The following is a 23,370-nucleotide window of genomic DNA, read 5'->3' as shown; positions in this document are numbered from 1 at the left end:
CATGTGTAGTCCTGGATTAATACTCCCTGTCCAAATATAAATGCTTCTTCATTGCAAATGTTGATAATTATTTCGAAATTGGTGTTCTTTCTTATCTCCCAGCTGCAATAAGCGTAAATCATACTGTTAGCGAATCGTCACTTTACACCAGCAGTTAATAATTCTTTTTGATGCTCTGCACTTGTCTTACGAAGATGCATTTTACTATTTAGTACAAGAAATTTATGTATCCATATGTATTATATATTTGCATATGTATTATATATTTTGTATCCATATGTATATAAATTTATGCATTATATATTTGCATATGTATTATATATTTTGTATCCATATGTATATAAATTTATGTATTATATATTTGCATCCGCATTTACTCTTCCGTTTGAAGAAAGTGTCCAAACTTATTTTCTAACCAGCCGCCTTTGGCGACCAGCCGGTTAGCCAATCTTAATGCTCGTTAAAATTTTAATAATTAAATATTTTATGTAATTCCTACTTTAATAGCTTCTTCATTAAAATATTTTAAAACATCACATTTCAATTCACTCATAATATTATAAAGGCCTTCAATCATAACGTAATATGTATCTCTAATTTTGTGTTAGCTCCTGTAGAATTTATGCTTTAAATTAAAGTGGAAATGATTAATCTGCAATTCATATAATAATATTTTTTACTGAAAAAAAAAAAGCATTTTTTTTTTTTTTTTTTGTAATATGATTATTGAAAACAGAGTCACTGAGGCATTTAAACCTTATGGGCACTAAAGAATATCTTTCTTAATTTATGTAATATCTCAAGAATTTGTCAACAAAATTTTTTCAGATTCATCATGAACAGGTCTATTAATTAACAATGTTTAATTTTAAATGCATCAAACACTAAGAAAATAAGCAGAATCGTTTAAAATAATCGGTGGAAAACAGGTAAAAAAAAAAAATTATTTAAAAAACGATGAACTTAAACTGACATAAATACAATTTAATTGCAAAAGCATACGACTAACCTAAAAATAATTTAAATCAAATAAAACGCTTCCGTTCAAAATAGATGTAAACAATCAGAACACAATGCGCATGCGTAAATTTTCAACGCCAGTTACGGTAACGCAAATACGTGAATTTTTCTACGCCAGTTGGGGTAACGCTATGCCGATTAGACATTTTTAATTTCCTTTATTCTGTTTTATTTTAATTCAAAAGTACTTCAGAATAATTCTGAAAGATCAATTAATTAACAACGTTTAATTTTAAATGCATCAAACATTAAGAAAATAAACAGAATCGTTTGAAATAATCGGCCGAAAAATGTTAAGCCTAAGCCTCATTAGCGTGGGGGAAAAAATGCTGAAGCCTCACTCATTTGGCGGTGGGGAAAATGAAAAGATTTTTTTTTTTTTTGCGGGAAAGTTAGTTTTTAATTAATAATTAAAATTTTAAAATTTCCCCAGGTGCACATTCCCGCCTTCCAAGATATACATGTACCAAATTTGGTAGCTATAGGTCAAATGGTCTTTTCTGTAGAGCGCCAACACACACACACACACACACATTAAGCTTTATATAAGTATAGATTAATACTTCCAGAATCACTGGATTTTCCAACTTGAACTGCTGTAGCAAAATCTCTCGCAGTCATAAGTGTAAGTTATATATCTGACTCTCCGACCCGCTCGAAGGCACACGGATAAAAATACTGAATGGCCGGACCGCCGCAATAGCAGTACTGGTGGGAACTGTGGTTGCGTCCTAAGGGCTTTCACCGGCCACGGTACAATCCTTCCCGAAGGAAGTACGTCCAGTCATCGATGGGAGGAGCCAGATCCCCCACCTTTTGTGTACCCACCAGGGTGGGGCCGTCATATGTATATGACGACCTACGGCAACAATTCAAGACCTAATCCTAGGAGTGATATCCATTTTTTTCCCCACTTGAAAAGAGGGCAATTCATAAAATCAACCACTTGCAAGACCACCTGAGATATAATTGAATTCAAAAATGCTTTATATGTGATAAATATTTTATCAAATCAATTGAGATTAGTCAAGACCAGCCACCCTATAAAACAAATGCATTTTCAGGCTAATCAAGAGATTATTCATCCATGTATTTGTGAGACCCACACCCACTGTGCATGGAATCATTTTGGTTTATTAGACAAAGAAATTAGTTTTAACATATAGAAGACAGTAAATATATTCCAAAATTAGATAACAACTGAATTTATTTTTTATTTCCAATCTCGTAATCAGATCTGTAATATATTTTCACACACAATATCAATATTAGAGAGATTAAAAATAAATGCTATAAAAATAACTGAAAAAAAATACACATTTCGAAACACCAACAGTAATATATATATATTTATGAATGAATCTATAAAAAGGAAGCAACATTTGGATGATGATTTCAATATACAATACATATAAATACAACACGAAAATTCAAAATGTATACAGTATCACAAATTTAAACATATTGGCATTTAAAAATGATAGGCAAATTATTAATAAAATTTTAAAAAAAGATATATGTTGCATGTTTTCTAATGGTCTAATTTTGTACTATTAATTGTGCAAATAAATAAATTGAAAATAAAAATACTAAAAATATTAAATTTAGTTTGTACTCCAAATCATATTTTTATTTATAAATAATACATGAAATAAATTGAAGAAATGTGCAGTAACAGAAGTCTAATGTCAAAGGTCATCTTAAATTCCTAACATCAGCATAAGAACATAAAAAATACTGATAAAACTGATTTTTAATACATAACATTCAAAATTTTAATATCTACATAACAATAAAAAATGGAATGGTGCAATATGAGCATTACAAAGTAAAGTCAATTTAAAATTTTAGAAATACCTAAAAATATGATTAAGACATTACAGTTCAATTACAAATAATCGATTCTAAACACTACAAAATTCAATAAATATTGGACACTTTAAAAACAATCTACTACACATTTACTACAACAAATATACAATTAATAAAATTTATCCTAGTTTTTCTACTGAGATTACCTTTGAACAATGTAAATTAATTTTTAAATTAACATCTATAACAAGTCTTAAGATATAGTTTAGTAACTGAAATTATAATACATTCCAAATTGCTAAAGATAAAATATTCATGATATAGTTTCCAAAATATAATTGAAAATGAGATCATTTTAAGAAATTAAGCCTTTGCATATCCACTGAATTTATAAATTTTCAATCTTTAATAACATAATTTATATTTAGAAAACATCAACATGCATTTTCAAAAAGTAACAACTATATCACTCAGTTAATATAGCATCCACTTCACTAACAATATACATGAAGACTGTAAATACTACACACACACATCCTGAGATTGCTGTGTCGTGACATTTTCAAACATCTAACACACATGCTTTCCTAAGAATGCAATGCTTCAGCTTATAGAAACTGCAGAAGCAAAAACCTATTTTTAAAAATAAGTTTTATTACATTTTTTTGAAAAAGAAACAACTAAACTAAACTAAATATAACTAAATAAATTTAACAAACAGTTTTTAACATTTTTAATAATAATTTATAAAGTATAATATGTTAAAAATTTGCAATATTGCTTCTGTGTACAGTAAATCATAATAATATAAATAATTTTACAGATATTGTAAAAGCTGCTGAATGGATGCTAAGTCAATGACCACCTGAAACTGCTAGAATTTTTGGAATACATAGATAAGGAGTTAAGATATTATAACCTTATAAAACATTTGGTACTTGTTACAGAAGCCATAAAAAGTGACACAGACATCTAGAGCAAGTCTAATTGAGAGACACAAGTAATTGAGTGAAAGCTCTCTTCAGAATATTGATCTGCTGTAAAATCATTCTCAGTACTTAATGCTATTATGGTTGTTTATTACCGATTTGCTGCTGCTTTGTATGTGCTGTATTAATATTTTACTAATGAATATTTGTACTTTCATGTGGAATAAAACATTTTTATTCATCACTGAACTTCTTGGACTTTTCAATGAAGAACTCACAGAATACCTTTACAACATATTTTTTTTTAAAATGTTTTTTATTTCAATAATTGATATTTTTAAATCTTTCATATAAATAATTCATAAATATTAAGGAATCTAGAAACAAACTTTTTCTTCAAATTTGATACCAGATGATGTCAAATGTATGAAATCCAAATATAATTTATAAACCAAATTAAGAAATAACCTTGATAATTGCTGTTAAAAGCACAATAAAAAAAAATTCTTGGTTACATCTTAAAATTTTCAAATAAAGAGACAATTCCTCATTTACAATCCTTACAGTTCATAAATATAGTATTCCATTGAACATAAACAATTATTTATAGACTTAAACTATAGATTTCTTTTACCCTATTCATTTCATTATATTTATTATCTATTTTCAGCAAAATTTTCAAACTTACAAATAATTTATAAGCAGATAAAAGAATTCTGAAAAGGTTAGTTACCTATTTATATTCTTCCAAGAATTTGTTGTGATATTCTTCTAATTTTTGTAACATGATCTTCAATTTCTCTGGTTGAGGAAGAATAGTTGTCCTGGATACAAAAGAAATATCATACAATTATAATGTATTGTTTTTACAATTTAAAATATTTCATTTAAAAACACACACGAGCATGTTAGTTAACTGCAATGTGTTGTAAATTGTTTCTCTGTATAATGAAAGTTCAAGAACAAATGGATAGCATACATATTTGTCAATAATTCTTTCTAAATCTTCAATAATATTTAGATAACTAAGTATAATCAAGACTAAATTTGATTTCAAACAAATGTTCACCAATGGATCTTATTTGAATGACTAATTCAATTCTAATCATATAAAAAGGAAGAAAAATAAAATGAATCTTAATTATCAGGAATGAACTAAAGCTAAATTTTTTGCATTAACACATCAATTAATAAGTCCCTGGTCTGACACATATATAACAACATTGTTGACAGACCCACGTGATTTCTGGGTAGCACTAACATTCAAACAGTACATGTCAAAATTTCATGGCATTCTGGCTGTTAGTTTAGAGGTTACAGTCGTTTTAGTGACCCCAGTTTTGTCATTTTCAAGACAATGTATAGAAAGGAATTTCGTGTGTTGATTATGCAGTTTTTTTTTATGGAGAAAAATATTGTTGAAGTAAAACAGTGGCTTGATAAGCATTATGGAGACTCTACACCAGGGGAATCAATTACTCTTGACTGAAATGCTGAATTTAAACGCGGTCGTACAAGCACCGATGATGCTGAACGCTCTGATCGCCCAAAATCGGCAGTTGTTCCGGAAAACATAAAAAGTGAGATAGCTGACACCTTGAAGATATCAGAAAGTAGTGTCTTTACAATTTCACATGAAAATTTGGGCATGCGCAAGTTGCTTTTGAAGTGGGTGTTGCGTTTGCTCATACAGGACCAGAATTAGTAACGCGTCGACGATTCAGAGCACTATTTGGAGCTGTTTAAGCGAAATAAAAAGGATTTCTTCTGTCAGTATGAGAAAATGGATGAAACATGGATCCACCACTACACACTTGAATCAAAAAGATCGTCAGTTGAGTAGGCAACATCCGGTAAAGTAGTCAAAACCGACCAAAAGTCGGCTGGCAAGATTATGACATCTGTATTTTGGGATGTGCATGAAATTTTGTTCAATAGTGAATATTACAAGGCATTATTGGATCAATTGAGTACAGAAATAAAAAAATAAAAGCCCCACATGCAAAAGAAAAGAGCGCTGTTTCACCTGGACAATGCCCCGCGTAACAAGTCGATGAAAACAATGGTTAAATTGGATGAATTACGCTTTGAACTGCTTTCCCAGCCACAGTACTCAGTACTCTCTAAATTTGGCTCAATTGAAGAAGTGAGGCCTGTTTTAAGATAAAAGACAAATCGTTTGATATAAAAGGCATCGAAAAGTTAGAGAAGCATTGGAATGAATGTATCACTCTTGAAGGAGAGTATATTGATGAATAAAGTAAAATTTCTAAAAAAAAAAATTAAAAAAAAATTTTTTTTAGTTAGACCAGACTTATTGAGTGATGTGTTACAGTAACAACCACAAACTTAAATCAGCTGTTATTTATTTCCACACATTATATATACCAAGGTAAAATGCTTTATGTCACAAGAGTCAAGTATGCATTACACTTTAATAATACAAACATGTAACATAAAGAATAACCCAACAAGAATAATTTATCAAAAACATTCTTGCATATTCAACGACATGCTAGTGACTAAGTTACAAAAAAACCTAATAGTATATGGATTTTTTTTTGGGGGGGGGGGGAATAAATTGCTTATATGTGGTTTTTCTAAAAACTAAAACAAAAAAATTATTTGTTTGGACACTTTTTTTTAAATTAAAACTCAAAATCTGAATTTGAATAATTACAACTGAAATTGAAAGACCACATACTAATTTTCAAACATTTAAATCTTTGCATTTGTCAGTCAAACCCCTATTTGGATTTGGTTCAAAATTTTGCACACATCAACATTTAAATACTAAACTCATGTACCACATTTTATCTATTAGCTAGTGTTCTTCATTTTATAGCTATTATGTCAATTTATATTCAGACAAGCAGATGAACCTTGTAACCGGATTTCAAACAAAACTTTATTGAAATCTACAAAATTGGTAAAAATACAATACAACAAATTTTATCTGTCTGAATTTGTTTTTGAGTTATTGTGATCACAAACAGACAGAATGCCAAAAATCTGTTTTTTGGACTCAAACAGGTTTGAAATGTGGAGATTTGCCAAAATCTTGAATTCGAAGTTTTCGACAATCGCAATGCTTTTTCGTCACATACTCAATATCCAAAAAAAAAAAATTTAAATATTATAATTTTTAAAGATTTTTATTTAAAAACAGTTAATTTTTAGCATTAGTGGGAGAAAATGGCTAAAAGGAAAAATTTGATCAAACCATAGAAAAAAAAAAAAAAGAATGCAATATAGTTTTTTTTATTCATTATTTTTTATGAATTTATTTTTGAATCAGTAGAGTGCTCCTAATGAAAACAATTTAAGAACAACAAAGTAATCTGAATTTAAAATCAAAAACAGTTCAAGAAAATACACTTAATGCGTATAAAGCATTGTAAACAGATGTATTAATTCCTTGTTTACTAGTATGGACCATTTCCTTAATGTATGATAAGCTAAAACTATGGCAAATAGTCCATGTGTTTTTGCCACATGTAGCAATCTGAATAATTTAAGCATTAAAATTAATTAATTACCTGAAGTGAAATGTTCCAGGTATTTGCCCAAATCCACTTCCTGGTACAACACAGATTCCAGTATTTTCCAATAACTGCATAGCATAGAAGAAATCAGGAGCTTGTCCGAGAGACTAAAAAGGAAGCATCAAATGGGAAATGAGTAATGTAATTTTTAGAGAGGCTAAATTTAAAAACAATAAATTAGCATTTAACAACTACAAGTATAAAAAATTACACTAAATAATTGCAAATATAAAGATCCCCTTTAAGTATAAAGAGTATATGCAAGTATAAACACCTTTGTGAATTCTAAAACATTTATCATATAATAATTTCAGCATCTGATAGAGTAAAATCTCTAGAAAATTTTAAAAATTAATGAAATAATTTATCAAAATCTAAACCTTTTATATAAAAACAGTATGATAAATCATTATCTCAATATGACTAATAAAATTTTTTAATTAATGATAATCCAATAAAAGAAATACATACTTAAATTAATAGAAAGATCTTTATAGTAATAATTTAAAATTTTAATTATCTATCCTCAAGACAAAATATATGCATTCATTAATTAAAAAAAATACATTCTAATTACTCTATAGATTCTCTTCACTTCTAAATAAATACAGGCATGATTAAAGGAAAGTTCTAAAAATATAAAACATTCTTTAAATATTCAAAGAATCTAATCCCCAAAACAGTTTTCTCTATTCTTAAAAGATTCTTTCATTTGTGATCAATATAAATAACTAGATTAAATAGATCGAGATTTCACTATTTCAGGAGTATTATTTCTTTCATCTGAGCTCGTAAAAAATAACATTTCTATTACTGATAAGGAAAAAATGTAACGTAAAATGAGAGATAAAAGTGAGAGGGAGAAGAACAGAAGACTTTAAAAAATATTATCTTTATATTAATAATTATTAGGATTATGCTTATCGCATCAAAAATATAAATATATGTATAAAAATGGCACACCATCTACAAATAAGTTTTCATGTTTTAATAATTCTTTTATTATTTCTATTAGAGACAAGTATTACAGTTCAATAAAAGTTTTCAAAAATACCATATATTTGCTGGACAACAATTTTTTTTTACTGCTAATTTCAGGATTGAAATTCAGCAAATTATGAGCAACTTTAAATTTGAAAGGACATATTTCTAAAAGAGAGTATTTGAAGTACATACAACAAAATAATTAAGAAAATACCTTAGCTTTCTCAATGGCTTTTTCAGGTAATGTCAATCGTGGGAAAGCATACATTGCTCCTGCCACTACATTACATTTTATCCCCCTCATGCTGTTGAAAGTTTTCTCAACCAACAAGGCACGCTCCTTCAAAGATTGCAAAACTGCAGTTTTTTCCTGAAACAAATCATAAGCATAATTTAATTACAAGTCTAATTATTATCTTCATGAAATATATAAATTCTTAATCCTAATAGTAAATTCAATCCAACATATCTCAAGCATATTTTAGAAATATATGCAATTCAAGGATATTTTTTTAAGTACTGAATTTAATAAAGATTAATAATAGGTTATCAATTTACTGAATAATTATTTTTTAAATTTGAATATAACCTAGTATGCTAAACTACTGAAATAATTCAAATCAGTCTTTATTCAAAGCTTTCCAAAGTTCACAAATAATAGTGGTTTTTCTCAAAAAACTCGTAAGCTTACTGCAATCCATGAATGCTCCAAAAACTAAGTTTTATTGCTCAAGATTCAATTCTTTTACAACACATCTCCAAAGAATGTTAAACTTTTGTTAACATTCTGAATATTAGGAATAAAATTTTTCATATTTAAAAAAAAAATTATTGATTCCAGTTTTGATTCATTCAATACAAGAATAAATGCCAGTATTATTCAAGTTGTAGTTCTTTCATACACAATTCGAATATTATTCTTCATATTATAAAAGTGAAAAAATTTTTTTATAATATAATTCTCATAAATTCTAAAACAAATAGATTTGGCACACTTAATTTATACTTATCTTTAAATGAAATATAAATGCTAACAAAAAAAAAAAAAAAAAAAAAAAAACACTACCAAATAATATATTTGATTCTTGATATAATCATATATTTGAAACATAAAATGCTTTCTTAGCAACTTAGTTCAATAAAAATTGACAGGATTCTGTTTAATAATACATCAATTTTAGGTCTATTACATGATTTTTTTATTTGTTTCTAATAAAAATGATCATGCCTGTAATTCACATACAGAACAGGCACAATTTAGATGAGTACAATAAAAAGAATGTAGAATTTTTTAAAAGTTAAATATAGATATTTCAACACATTTGAGTACCTTTTAAAAACAGGAAAGCTGGTATAAATAAAAAAAGTTTTTACTTATATTAAATTTTTAAAAACTTTTGTGACATAGAGAGGACATATTATCTCTTATAAGGTACACAGCAATCAACATAATAATTTTAAGAAAGAAAAAAAGATAAGTATAAAGATGCTGGATTTATTATTATGAAATTCGATTCTACCTAAAATTACTTTTTGTATATTTAATTTAGTTCGGTAAATTATATTAAGGTCTCATTTTAAAGGGACACTAGCACTATTTTAGGAAGGATCCTGTAATTCTGAATTGCAGTCAGATGACAAGAATTACACCTCATCTGTACCCCCACTTCAACTTCCATATCACAACAGTGTGAAGACATTTGGCCTGGATGAACTTAACATGCATCAGATATGCTTACATGGCAATTTTTCAGTAAATTTGGTCTTGAGCCTGAAGCAAAGATTTTATCATCAAGTCATTGTGCCCATCTTATTATATAACAAAATTTTTCATGTTATATTTTTATTTATATAAAAATTAAGATATGCATACGAGATTCTCAGTTAATATAAATATAAAGTATATTAACTGTATTCTATCAAGGATTTCTCATTTGTTCAATTATTATATGTTTGCTCAAAATGCATGAAATAATTTTTTTTTTTAAAAAAAGGTAAATGATTTATTATCTTCTATAAATTAGGATGCAAGTGAGAGAAAGCATTCTATGTACGACAATTATATTTCATAGTCAAAAATTCCAGTTAAAAGGAATATAATAAAATACCTTATACTGCTAACAATTACATTGAAGGTGCTTTTGAATTAATTGCTGGAGAGATATATTGTTTGAAATAATTTAAATTGAAAAAACATTTCGTAATAGACAATCATTTAAAAAAAAAAACAGACGCAAAGATATGAAACAACCAATGTCATATAATCTGGTTTACAAAAATGCAAAATTCACATGTTAGCCAGAAGATACCATGTGAATATTACAAAAAACATCTGTTGATAGAGCACATGTATAGGTTTGGTAGAAGAAAAGAAGCTTTGAGCAATAATGTACTGATAGTACAAAAATTTTATAAGTCAATCACATCAGATTAACTAAGGACAAACCATATAATTTGCCTCCAATTTCTCTTTCTAATTTTTTAACAATTAAAACTCAAAACAAATAATTGGAAAGAAATTTAAATCAAGCAAAAACTATGTTTAATTCAAATAATGAAATGTTTTTACATCAGTTAAAACAGAAACTCCAAAATTGTTTTCAATAACTAAATAAAATTATTCCAGTATTTTTAAAGTTATTGCATGTACTTAATAATAGAATTCAGTGAAATTAGATTACTGGCAAAGAAATAAAATTGCCATTTAATAATAAACATTCTAACAGCATTTAAAAATATTTATATAAACCTCTTTTTTAAAAAAAGTTTCATAACATTTGAAATTTGAACGTAAATTTATTATTACAACAGAATTTTAAAAAATTACATTTGAATGGATTGTACATTGTCTTACACAAGCACATAAAAACTAAAAAGGCATTTCAAATACTTTTGAACAAATAAAATATCAATTGAAAGGGTATAACACATTTATAATTATTACAAAAACTTACTTTGATGAAAATATCATAAGATGGTTCTCCCTTCTGTGGAGGATTTACTACACAATCCATTGTCGCCTAAAATGAAAATAAAAGCATGTTTAACCACACTAATTTCATTTTTAATTCTCAAAAAAGAGTTATTAAAAATGAACTAACTTGTCCTAAAACACTGGAGCACAGTCGTGCAGACACACATTTTAGAAGCATCTTTTTAACATCTGGATCAAGATTTATTATTTCAGCATAACCACCACGTAATCCACATCTAAAAAAAAATTCTTAAAATGAAGTTTCCATGGCACTGTACATAACATTATGCATGTAACAGAATGTATGTCTGAACTGTTTTAATAATACAGTAAAAACAATATAGATTACTGCAAACTATAGTTTATTTTTTATTTATAACAAAAATCACCAAATTAAAGATTTCTCTTTGATTATAAGCAAGAGAAACTATGTTTAAGAACATAAAATTCTATAAAGAAAATCTGAAATAAGCTATTTCTTAACTCCCTGTATACTTTTAAATAAACATTGTGTGTGTGTGTGTGTGTGTGTGTGTGTGTGTGTGTGTGTGTGTGTGTGTGTGTGTGTGTGTGTGTGTGTGTGTGTGTGTGATATCCATTCACATAATAATATTTTAAAACATTATTTTATATTCACTAAAAATATTATCATTTGCAAATTATATATCGGAAATCTGCATTATACTGGAAGTTGATGTTAACAAAACTTTTATAATCCTCATATTATCTGCAATTTCTTTTTTTATAAATAAACTTTAAAATCTCTACATATCATAACATAGGTAGACACTATGTTTTAATCAAAACATTAATTTTGAAAACATTAACAAAATACTCGAAAAGATTATTGGGTCCAGAGCTATCAAATTTGTCACATAGCAACTTCTTGGATAGAAAGTTCTCACTAAGGAACTATTTTTTCCCAAAATTTAATTAGTTTTTTTTAATAAATTAATCGAAATCTTAACATTTTTCCCTTCAATATTTGGAGCGTGTTATTGCACTAAAATCCATTTTATTTTTACATTAGTTTGAATTTTTTTTTAAAAAAATACATCAGTTATACCAATTTTATTTTTTTCTCCAACATAAATATTTAAAAATATTTGTATAGAAATTTTTTTAAAAATGCATTATGTTGTTCTTAGTTATAGGATTTAAATTCATGTACTATGTGAAAATATTAAATATTTTTTATATGCACATTACATCTTGTTATAAAATAAAAATCAAATTTTGTAAATAAAAGATATTCAAATCAAATCCTAATACATTATTATGTTTAGGACTTTTCATAAACAGATTAGAGAAAAAAAATTCTTTAAATCTTTTTAACGACAGAAAACATGATGTGTCAGATTATTGAACAGTTTAGAATGTTGACAGTTAAGAGGGGGCTAGTGAGTGAAACGAGTCAACATTCGAATTACCCCTGTATTATGAAAGATTTATATATTAAAAGAAAACAGAATACAGAAAAAAAATTAAACCAAATCTCAAATCACAAATCACATTTAACTGTTCACAGAATGAAATAAGTACTCTGTTACTAAAACTCTTCAAAACCAAACAATCACAATTCAAAGACAGAAATCGTACGTCTTACTCGCCCATGTAGCCTTTAGATGCAGACATAAAGGAAGCAAGCTCCATGTTCTTGTAAGGTTCGCCCATTTCGGTCATCACTTTTTTGAAAGAGTGAAACTGCATACCTGAAGCATACACATTATCTTGATATACCTAGAGAAAAACATCCATCGAAAGATACTTAAATTATTTAGTTTATACAAAAGAATCCAATACAGTAATATATATTCATTAGTAAAACAAATTAATTACAAGAAAAAAATAAAGTCAATAATTGTTTAGATAATATAATTTAAATAGATGTTTTTTGTTTTTTTTTGCAGTATTCAGTTGTATATAATTTTTTTGTTTTGAATCTGTTCATTCAAAAGTTCAAAATTTTATAAATTTACCACTTTTATTTTTCAAGAACTGTCACTTATATCATTAGAAATATGATGAAGTATTAAAATTTTTTTTCTTACTTTCCAAAATTTAAAAATAGTTTGATTTTTTTTTTTAAATCCATATCTAAGAGTTGTTAGCAATGGATTAAATTTGGGAGAAAAAATTTGTGCAATATTGATTATTTATATCAATATTGATTATTTGGAATTGAGCAATACTGATTAGTTATAATTTATGCAAAAATAAAGAGTAATTTATTTTATTGACCATTACAAAATCAGTATACATAGTTTAAGCAATATTTTGCTAATAGAAATGAATTAATGGATATAATAAAAATCTTATAGCTTACTTCATCAGCCAATAGGAATAACTTCTCTTCATATGCAAATTTAATAATCTCCTTAATATTTTCAAGTGTAAGAACAGAACCTAAGAAAGAGAAAACAGTTTTTAAAAAAAAACAAATTTTAAAAGTAAATTAATCTTTATTATTAATTTTAATTTTTTCCTGTGAATCTTATTTAGAGTTCATTCATTTTCTCAAATTTATTTTGTATGAAATGTCAACATTTATAAAAATTTCCACTAAAATTTATGCAGATGCAATAATAGATAAATACAGTTCACTTTTAAAAATAATGACAAAAGAACAGTATCTTAAAACTGCAGTTAAACAAATAGTTTTCTAAAATTATATTAATCTTTAAGAATGGATGAAAGGCGATAATTAAAAAGTATTTCATTAATAAGACATCTTATATCAGGTTTTTTTAATTTAAAATTACACAATTTAATGTACCAAATCAATTACATCACTCTAGTGACATTTCAGATTATTTTATTTAAGAACAACAGTTACAGCAATTCATTATTAATAAGGTTCATCAGTTTTTAAAATCATACCAGTTGGATTTCCAGGATTAATAACACATAGAGCTCTAGGTTCACATGATTTCCTTGATTCATTAAGGGAACGCTTCAACTCTGCAATGTCCAAGGCCCAAGCATTATCTTCAGCCAAATAGTAATTGATCTACAAAAATGATCATTAGAATATAATTATTTAATTAAAGGAACAATCAAACTTTGGTTACAAACAATGCTTTCTGATCTTTCCAGATTAGAGACTATTTATAATGTAAAGAATATTTCTTAACAGAATACAATGAAGAAAAGAAAAAAAAAAAAAAGTTACCTCCAAGAAGCCTAAAATTTTTTATTATAATTATCTGAAGTGTGTATAATAAAATTTCAAATGAATCTTTTTTTCAATGTATTCCTTCTAATACTGAAAAACGAATATGCAGTTTTATTGGAAAATATACATGCAAACTGAAAGCCATAAAATAGCAAATGATAAAAACAAAAAAAGTGTGTGTGGGTGAGGGATAAGAGATCAAAAGGCAAACTTTGAGTGGAAGAGAGCAACTGATCAAATATCAGCCCTAAGCTACAAAAGTTTTGGCTTACCCAAGGTTAATTTAAGGAAGAAAAAGTGGCTTCTTGCTTTCCTATTAGAGAGCAATTATGTTATTAGAGAACAAATTTTGAATGCTTCGAGGGCAAATTAATATACAGACACAGACATGTGAATGTTATACCTTTGAATTATTTTCAACCATTTGTTTTTGTTTCAATAACTTTTGAGTCTTTTTTTCATGGAACTCTCAATGTGGAAACATAATATGTTTTTAAAATAATGTTAAAAGAGAGAGGGTTCAGCTCTACAAACTTAATGAATGGTTTACCAGCAGTTAGAGCTATATTTTCATAACACATGTCACGAGTAAAAATGAAATAGAATCTCAAGGTTTAATAAACTATATTTTGGAGGCATGAAAATTTTTCATAACCCAGAATGAAATTCTTAAAAATATCAGTAAATCGGAATCTAAAAGTGTTTGTGACAAGAATTATCAACAGATATTATGACTTTTATTCTACTTATTATAATTACTTGTTAGCTATATGATTGATATCAAGCTAACACAGTAAGACAAGAAAAAAATGCAAAGGCATATAATTAATAAAATGTACACAGACAATTAGTGCAGAAACATCAGTGTATGAGAAAGATCTGTATCAATCTTTTTACATCATACAAATAAAAATACCTATATCAAAAAACAACAGCAGGAAGCTAAATGGAATCGAGCTCCTGCTTGCATGATGCACATTACATATGTCGTGAGACAATTTCATTTTCAATCCACTGCACATTTGGAAAGGAAAAGAAGAATAAAGCATCACACTACAGCATATGATGATGATGAATGTTCAAAGAAAAGTAGTTATATTTCTCAAGTGTATCCAATACTACATAAATTATCTTAATTAACAAAAAGCTTCAATAAATTTAATACATATGTTTTAAAAAAAATGATTCTAACACATAGCAGGCATAACCCAAAATTTACATCAACATAATTTTGTAAAAATGCAAATAGAATACAGTCGAATAGATCACACTAAAATCTTATTTACAGTAGGCGTAACATGTATAAAAAGAAGAAATGTAAAGATGAAATGAAGAACAATCATATATACAGAAACATCAGACAAGATTGGAAAACAGTCAATGGGAATTTGCAACGAAGAGTAAATAATATTGATAAGAGAACCAATTAATTATATTTAATATGACATTATAAATAAGAAACTAAATGATGCAACATATAATTACATTACTTTAACAAATATAGCTTTAAGAAAAAACCTCTTAAACTAAAGGCATATATTTAATAATTTACACATAAAAAATGAAATAAATGCATATATAACAATTTACAAGCTAGAAAGAATCCTAAAATATAAAAATAATCACCTGATGCATTCCATATTCTGCTATTGTGGCAGAATAAAGAGGATACTGAGGGATAGGAATCATTATACCAGGTGGTTTTCCATTTCTTGTGCAGTTCAGCATACTCAATACACTCTATAATAAAATCTGAATACTTATTATTCTATTTATTTACATATACTCAATTGAAATATTAGAAATAAAATTAATACATGCCTTAACAGCTTCACTGGCACCAGTGCTCAAAATAATGTCCATGGGATTAGCTGGATATCCATCTCGCCTTTCAATATATTGAGCAATATGTTGCTTTATAACTTCCACACCAGTACTATCGCTGTATGCACCTAAAAAATGCAACCTCAAATTTAAAATAGGATCTTTTTTTAAAATTATGATATATTTTAGCATTTAACTGAATAACTAGAAGCAGGGAAATTAATAAAGTAATGAATAAGTCTCTTTTTCAAAATTTATTTATCTTTATAGATATGTTTATAAATGTCTATCTTTGGCTTAGTGAATTTAAACAAAAAAATTTATTGTTCTCAGAATCAAATGAGGTATTAAAGACCATGAAATAAATTATATTCTCCTTTGCAAAGCTACATTCCTAAAATCATACAAAATATTTTCACTTTCTATAAAAGATATTTTATGTTAACACTATCTGAGATTTGCTATTATTTTTATTTGTTTCTTTTTTTTAAAAAAAAAGTGAAAAAAATCTGTTAAATAACTATTTTATCAGGTAATTTTGCCACGTAGTTTGGAGTATAATTAGCAATTCATAGTATAAAATGATCAGAAATATAATAAATAAAATTATATAAAAAATAATAAAAATAGAGAGCTTGTTCATTACTAAATATATTTACATAGTTTATTAATATTGAATATTAATCGATACAGTCTCCTATTTCTTTTTAAAAAAATATTACATAGATAAAGGGTTGAATAGAATTCTGAGCAATTTCTTTCAATAACACAAAATTTAAATTTAAAAAAATTCAAACATCATTAATTCTTTTAATTGATTAAAAAAGAATAAAGATAGACAGTATATACAAATAAATTGTTAGAAGATAGAACTCTAAGTTCATTTTGAAACTGCTATAAAAATGCAATCAGACAACATGCTGGATGGAAATTCAAACATTCTAATTTTATTAATATTATCATAGTATGATAAGACATATTTTAATGCATTAAGACAATTATTGTACTTGAATTCCAAAATTTATTTTAGCTAGTTTTTAATATTTAATTTCAAGGAATTCAGAACAGATAAAAAAAGTGTATAATATATCTTACACATTCAAGGAGGAATGTAAAAAAATCTCTTATCTTTAAATATATTGTACTTCATATATTACATTTATTTGAAAAACAATGCAAGTTTTAAAAATGATTTCATATACATACCAACACTCTTCCCACCACAGCCATTCAAAATATCTTGAGCTCGTTTCTTCACATCATTAGGAAATCTATCATCAGTCATCAATGCAGGATATGTACATAAAGTCAATACCTAATATAAAAACATATCTGAATTAGGATTAGAGATCACAAACCAAATAATTTTTGCAGCATATATAAACAAGAAATTATTCTTTTCCATTTACAATAGTAAAATTTGTATTCTTGATCCAATCAAAAAATCTTTTGACAACAAGTTTATTAAGTTCTTATGAATCATGGTTTTAAATAATATCTTTTTACATTTGAGAAAGTTGTAAATCAATGCAATAGATGGTATTATACATTGTAAAATGTTTCTCGCTCCAAGCTGTCAGTATGGAAAAGATACAATATAATTCATATGATAATAAAATTGCTTTCAAAAAGCGTTGCAAAATTTACAGATATTTCATAATTATTTTACTTTGACCAACTTTGCTTATACAACAATCTGCTTGTTTGTATAGAATATTGGCCATTTTATCTTAAATGTTTAATTCAGAAAGCAATACTATTTAAAAAGTTTTCATTTTTTTCACACAATCAAACAGAAACATATTTAATAAAAACAAAAATGTGAAAATAATTTATTATTATCTAAACATACTTTCCAAATAAAAACTTTTAATGTTTGCTAAAGTTCTAATGCATGAACAAATTTAACAAGAAAAACAAATTAATACATTTTTGGTAGCCTGTTGAGAGACTATTGTATTAAAAGTTTGGGAAAGTTATAAAACAGCTTTGTCATCAGGTACATCATACAAAACATTAATGATGATGATTTGGAAAGAAAAACAAAAGAATCTCAAAATGGAACAAACTTTCCAAATATATACATTTTTTTAATAAAATTTTGCACATAATAATTTTTTTTTGTTAATGTTATAATATTTAAAAAATATTTAATAATTGCAGAATTGGCCCTCCAGCAGCATATTTTGCAATTTCCACGGGTTGGTAATCAGTCCATTTTCTGCTGCATCCAGCGTTTTTTGCAGTTTCGAGAGTTTATTTTTATGATTACAGACTTTTATTATATTATTATCAAGTAACATATAGTATGAGTTTATTGTCTTTGAAAAATATTTTAACTTATTTGCATCTAAATAGTGATTTTAAAGAATTAAGCAAACAGAAGGTTAAAATGCAACTAAAAATTTAAATTAAAAAGTAAACCAAATAACAAATTTCTTTTACTATAAAACATAAATTTAAAGGTGATATGAAAAAATGCTTCATATACCAACATTTATTAAATAAAATATATCAAAAATCTCTTAGTTTAATGAGCTTTAATTAAATTTTTTTATAAGTATATAATCTATCTGCAAGAAAGCAATGGTGATTATATATTCCACCACTCTCTCGCAGATGAAGTATATAAATATATGGAAATGAGTTAATAAATAAAAGAAATTAGATTTTGTTAATCATAGCTTTAAAAATTTTGGTTCAATAGTGCAAGTCATGTAAAAAATATTTTTAGAAATTAGATTTAAAAAAAAAATTACATTACGATTGAGCTAATATCATTGAAAAGATGATTCTTTGAATTTTAAATAATGCAAAAATATTTTTAATGAAGGATAAAATATCAACATTTAACTAAATTTGATTATTTTTTTAAATATAACTTTTATGCGCTTATTTTCATCTATCAAAGTATATCTGAATCAAATCTGATAGCTTTGGATTCAAACATGTACTTCATGAGAAAGTAATATACAGATACATATTCACTAATATTATTAGCAAAGAGAGAAATATATCAAAGTTGCACTTACCTGTCGAATAAAGGTCAAAGGTTTTTGACCCATTGCATGACAATCCCCAATATTGGCACGAATGACTTCCTTAAAAGGTTTCTTGGCACCCTTTTCAAAAAGAAAAACATATTAATAGTTACATACATAACTGATTGTGTAATTATTTTAATGCTATTTTGGTTACATTCCCAAGAGCACATTTATCTGAATTCACAAAAGTTGAGAATTAAAATTTAGCCAACTTAAAATAGACTGCCTTCAAAATTTTGTGACATTGTTAATTAATACTAGCAAATTCTATATTGTGTTATTTTATAATTTTAAAAAATTGCTGCTTTAAAAATTATAGAATGCCTAATCCTATAATTAAATAGTATTTACATTCAGTTAAAACAAATAAATATTTGTAAAGTTGCCTTTTTTAAATTATAAATTTTTAAACCTTTCACTACTAACCCAGCCATGAAAGCTCTGTATTAATGGGGCCAATTTCAGTTTCAAATGACAGGTGCTGGATGCAAAGCAAATTATCACAAAGATATTCTGGCTTTACATCACAAATATCTTCATTTGAAACAGAAACTGGTCCTGAAACAGATTTTTAATATACAACTTGTACAGCCAGATTAGCAGTGAGAAGGTTAAACTCAAGATCCTGTAAAGAGCTCACTTAAAAGTAATCTATAATTAACCATTTTATTATTTCAATTAATACTTAATTTTACTATTTAAAACTGTTTATATAGAGATAAAATTAATATCAACAAAAATTAACTGATTTTATAAAGAGGAGAAAAGGTGAGAGCTGAGGGTACTTAAAGAGTTCACTAAGGGCTTGGAATAATCGTACAAAAAATATACATTAAGCATTTTTATAATTATAAAAACAATGCCAATTAAATTTCAAGTGACTTTAACAGTTATAAAGAGCATCAGATCTGCAATGAAATATCATTACGGATTTAGAAAGAAGTTTGCCAGGATAAACTTTTAAAATTGTGATTCTTTCATGGCTATATGGATATGAGATTTCAATTAAATATTTCGATAGTTGCACAAAGATTATGAATTTCGATCCTCAGATTTCCTCTCTACTAAGTATATTTTTCAGATAATTTTTGAAAAATTATTTTCGATTGCTTTATTCATTATTTAATTTCCCTTCACTGTCACTTGATTAAAAACTGCATGACCACACAAGGCATTTTTCAATTTTAGGACAAACCCTTTTCCAAATCACAGAAAATACATAATTTTAATTGCAAATATCTCCACTAATTTGCAGATAAATCCATAATTTTTTTTTCCTGTTGCTTTATTATGATACTTTGTTATTTTTAGCTAATTTAATTATTGTTATTCACAATTTCTTTATTTTGCTACAAGAAGTGCTGTAACCTGTCTCATTAAATTCATTGTAGTCACTTTACTACAGGTACACATTATTTCCCTGGCTTTGAATTTAAAAGGCTTAAAAAGGACTTTACTGATCACCCTATATACAAATTTTTATCAATCAACAAAACTGCACTATTTATAAATAGTCATTTCAGGCAACCAGCTAGCTTCTTGGCATATTGGTCATATTTTCTTTCAGATAAATCATTAATGTCCACAATTCTATCAAATTATTGTTTATTAATGTTTCGATTTAAGTTTTATTTATTATATACATGAACCTTTCTAATGGAGACAACTGCATAAGAGCAAAGAGCTTTTAAAAAGTAAACATGCAGTTAATTTATTTTCTAACTTTCTCAACATTGTAACTTCTTTTTTTACTTATTTTGTAAATTCATATTAAACAGAATCCTTTTCTTTAGATTTCAACAATTAAAAAAAAATCGTACAAATAAATACTTAACAAAGCATTGAAAATGGTTTGTTAATGCAATCTATTGTTCAAAATAAAATAATTTAAGTTATTAATATTAAATTAAAGTTTACATGAATTTTAAATTGATTTCAATAAAAATACCATTTTTTTTAAATTTTAAAATAATGCAAAATTTATTTTTGTGCAATAATACTTTGGAAGTTTTCACAGGAAAACATCAAAATATAACTTCTTTTTTTAAATTAAAAAAAATTACTTCTAGGTGCACATTTTCATCTTCCAAGATAAGCAAAATTTTATAGTTGTAGGTGAAACAGTCTTGTCTGTAGAGTATCGGCATATAAATTCGACTTTAACATTAGTAAAGATGCATACATAAATATAACCCTTCAATACCTTAAAATCTAATGGAAGAAAGGTTGAAAACTATACATAACCATATAAAGTATATGTTCAAAGTTTGAAAGTTAAAACATTTTTTATTATCCCTTCCTTATCAATCCTAAGGCAATTGGGAGGAGGAATTAAAATACATCCCAATAAATGCCTTAAGGGAATTGAAATAGTGTAAATTGTGAGAGAAAAAATATTTGTGTTTTCATTTAAAAGTCCTTTAATAATTCTTTTAGAATAAGAGACAAAAATAAATACTTGCCCAAAATATATTTTATTTAACTGCATATAATAGTTACAAAATTGTTTCATTCATGAATGATTAACTTCTTATATTATATTACTCGATTAAGAATAATAATTTTCCCCATTTATTACATTAATACTTCAACTATTTAAAAAATGAAATCTATAAAATGTAAGGCTTTAAAAAGATTGATGCAATCTAGAGTAATAACTTTAAAAAAAAAAAAAAAAACTGGTTATTCAACCGGAAATAATAAAGAAAATTCATTAAAACATAAAATTCATTAAAATATCAAAGCACATAAAATAAAGTTCTTAATATTCTTAATTTTCATTGCAATTTCTTAAAAAGGTCATCAGCTGTCAAAAACATGTGATTAAAAATTTTTCACATTACGAATAATTAACAGATCCCAAAGGATAAATGATGGTTTTAAATGTCACTCACTATTGAAATAAAGGTCATTTTCAGAAGGAGAGGGGGAAGAACAAGTCGTTTAAAAATGAAAGCATAATAACATGTATAACTGACAGATTTAAGAACACTTGCTTTATTAATTGAATTTCATTTGAAACTTAAATAATACTTATAGAATGAAATAACTGGCAAACAACTCAATTTTTTCCCACCAAAATTGTGACACCTTTTTGTTATTAATTTATAGATAGGTGAATTCATACCTTTTTTAATTCCTTTTCGATTTCGGTTGCCCGTATTACAAGTGGCCCACGGACTGCATATTCCATTTTTATAATGTTAGGATTCATATTTTCTAAAGTCACAGTTCTTCTGTCCATCTTGCTTCCTGTTCGAAAACCAGCTGCGAAAGATCCCCGATTCAAAACACCGTGGACAGTTGTTTTGGAGGACAGTGCCAAATCCTCAGTGACATGCGCCAAATGCCCGCCGAGCCTGCGCCGTGATGGCGTGGACAGCACGCTGCGCTTAACAATTCCGAACATAATTCTAATATTTACAACGCGATATATTTAATGAGAAATACCTAATAATTTACACAGTTAGTCCAGAAATAGAAAACAGAAGCAGTTAGCAGACGTAATAAGTCATGGCATGTCAAAAGAGCAGAATGGGAAGCAATAAGCTACGTTCGGAGAGGCGGCGAAAAGTTTCAGTATCACAGCTTCGTTCTTTTGTGTGAATTACCGTTTCCTTCTTTGAAGTAATAAAATATTCTGAGGTACGTTGATTAGCACTTTATCTTCCTGAAGATATTAGCGAGAGGTATCGTTTCCTTTCCTCACTGAACTGACGTAATCATTCCATCTAAAACACATACAATCCTTCCGTAAAGATGTAACTGAACTACTTTTCCAGCTGGCACGCTAACAGACATAAATAGACATCAGACGCCGTCGTGTCTGCCAGCAACTGATTGCAGCGCCTTAATATTTTAATCATGTTTACAAAATTTTAGCGGGAGCAAAAATTCGAAATAACACTTTTGTTGATGAAAGCAAAAAATAAACCTGATAATTTTTTGTGACAAAATTACTACAGCTATAAAAATACTTAAATGAAAAACCAAGTCCGTTTTTGTTGATTAAATAAATTATCGGATATTAACCTTACGTTCTATAGATAACAATTTCAGGCGA

At 26.8% G+C, this 23,370-nt stretch overlaps 1 protein-coding gene across 2 annotated transcripts; it reads right to left on the bottom strand.

Moving 5' to 3' along the window:
* Positions 1-2,209: 2,209 nt before the first annotated feature.
* On the bottom strand, positions 2,210-23,123 carry LOC129963224 (alanine aminotransferase 1-like). Of its 2 annotated transcripts, none has more exons than XM_056077423.1 (14): positions 22,435-23,123; positions 19,296-19,385; positions 17,470-17,578; positions 16,261-16,391; positions 16,066-16,179; positions 14,145-14,274; positions 13,591-13,670; positions 12,871-13,004; positions 11,392-11,500; positions 11,245-11,310; positions 8,505-8,660; positions 7,301-7,413; positions 4,495-4,585; positions 2,210-3,465 (listed from the first exon to the last, which is right to left on the bottom strand). In XM_056077423.1, the coding sequence occupies exons 1-13, from the start codon at positions 22,714-22,716 to the stop codon at positions 4,495-4,497; spliced, it is 1,605 nt and encodes a 534-aa protein (XP_055933398.1). In that variant the 5' UTR covers positions 22,717-23,123; the 3' UTR covers positions 2,210-3,465. The 2 variants fall into 2 exon arrangements, with proteins under 2 accessions (XP_055933398.1, XP_055933399.1); XM_056077424.1 differs by having other exon boundaries at positions 2,210-3,449.
* Positions 23,124-23,370: the final 247 nt, after the last annotated feature.

The sequence above is a fragment of the Argiope bruennichi genome, chromosome 3 (assembly GCF_947563725.1).
Source record: "Argiope bruennichi chromosome 3, qqArgBrue1.1, whole genome shotgun sequence".
In the NCBI taxonomy this organism is placed as follows: domain Eukaryota; kingdom Metazoa; phylum Arthropoda; class Arachnida; order Araneae; family Araneidae; genus Argiope; species Argiope bruennichi.
Note: the sequence above shows the minus strand (reverse complement) of the source record. Positions and strands in the feature narration are given on the sequence as shown.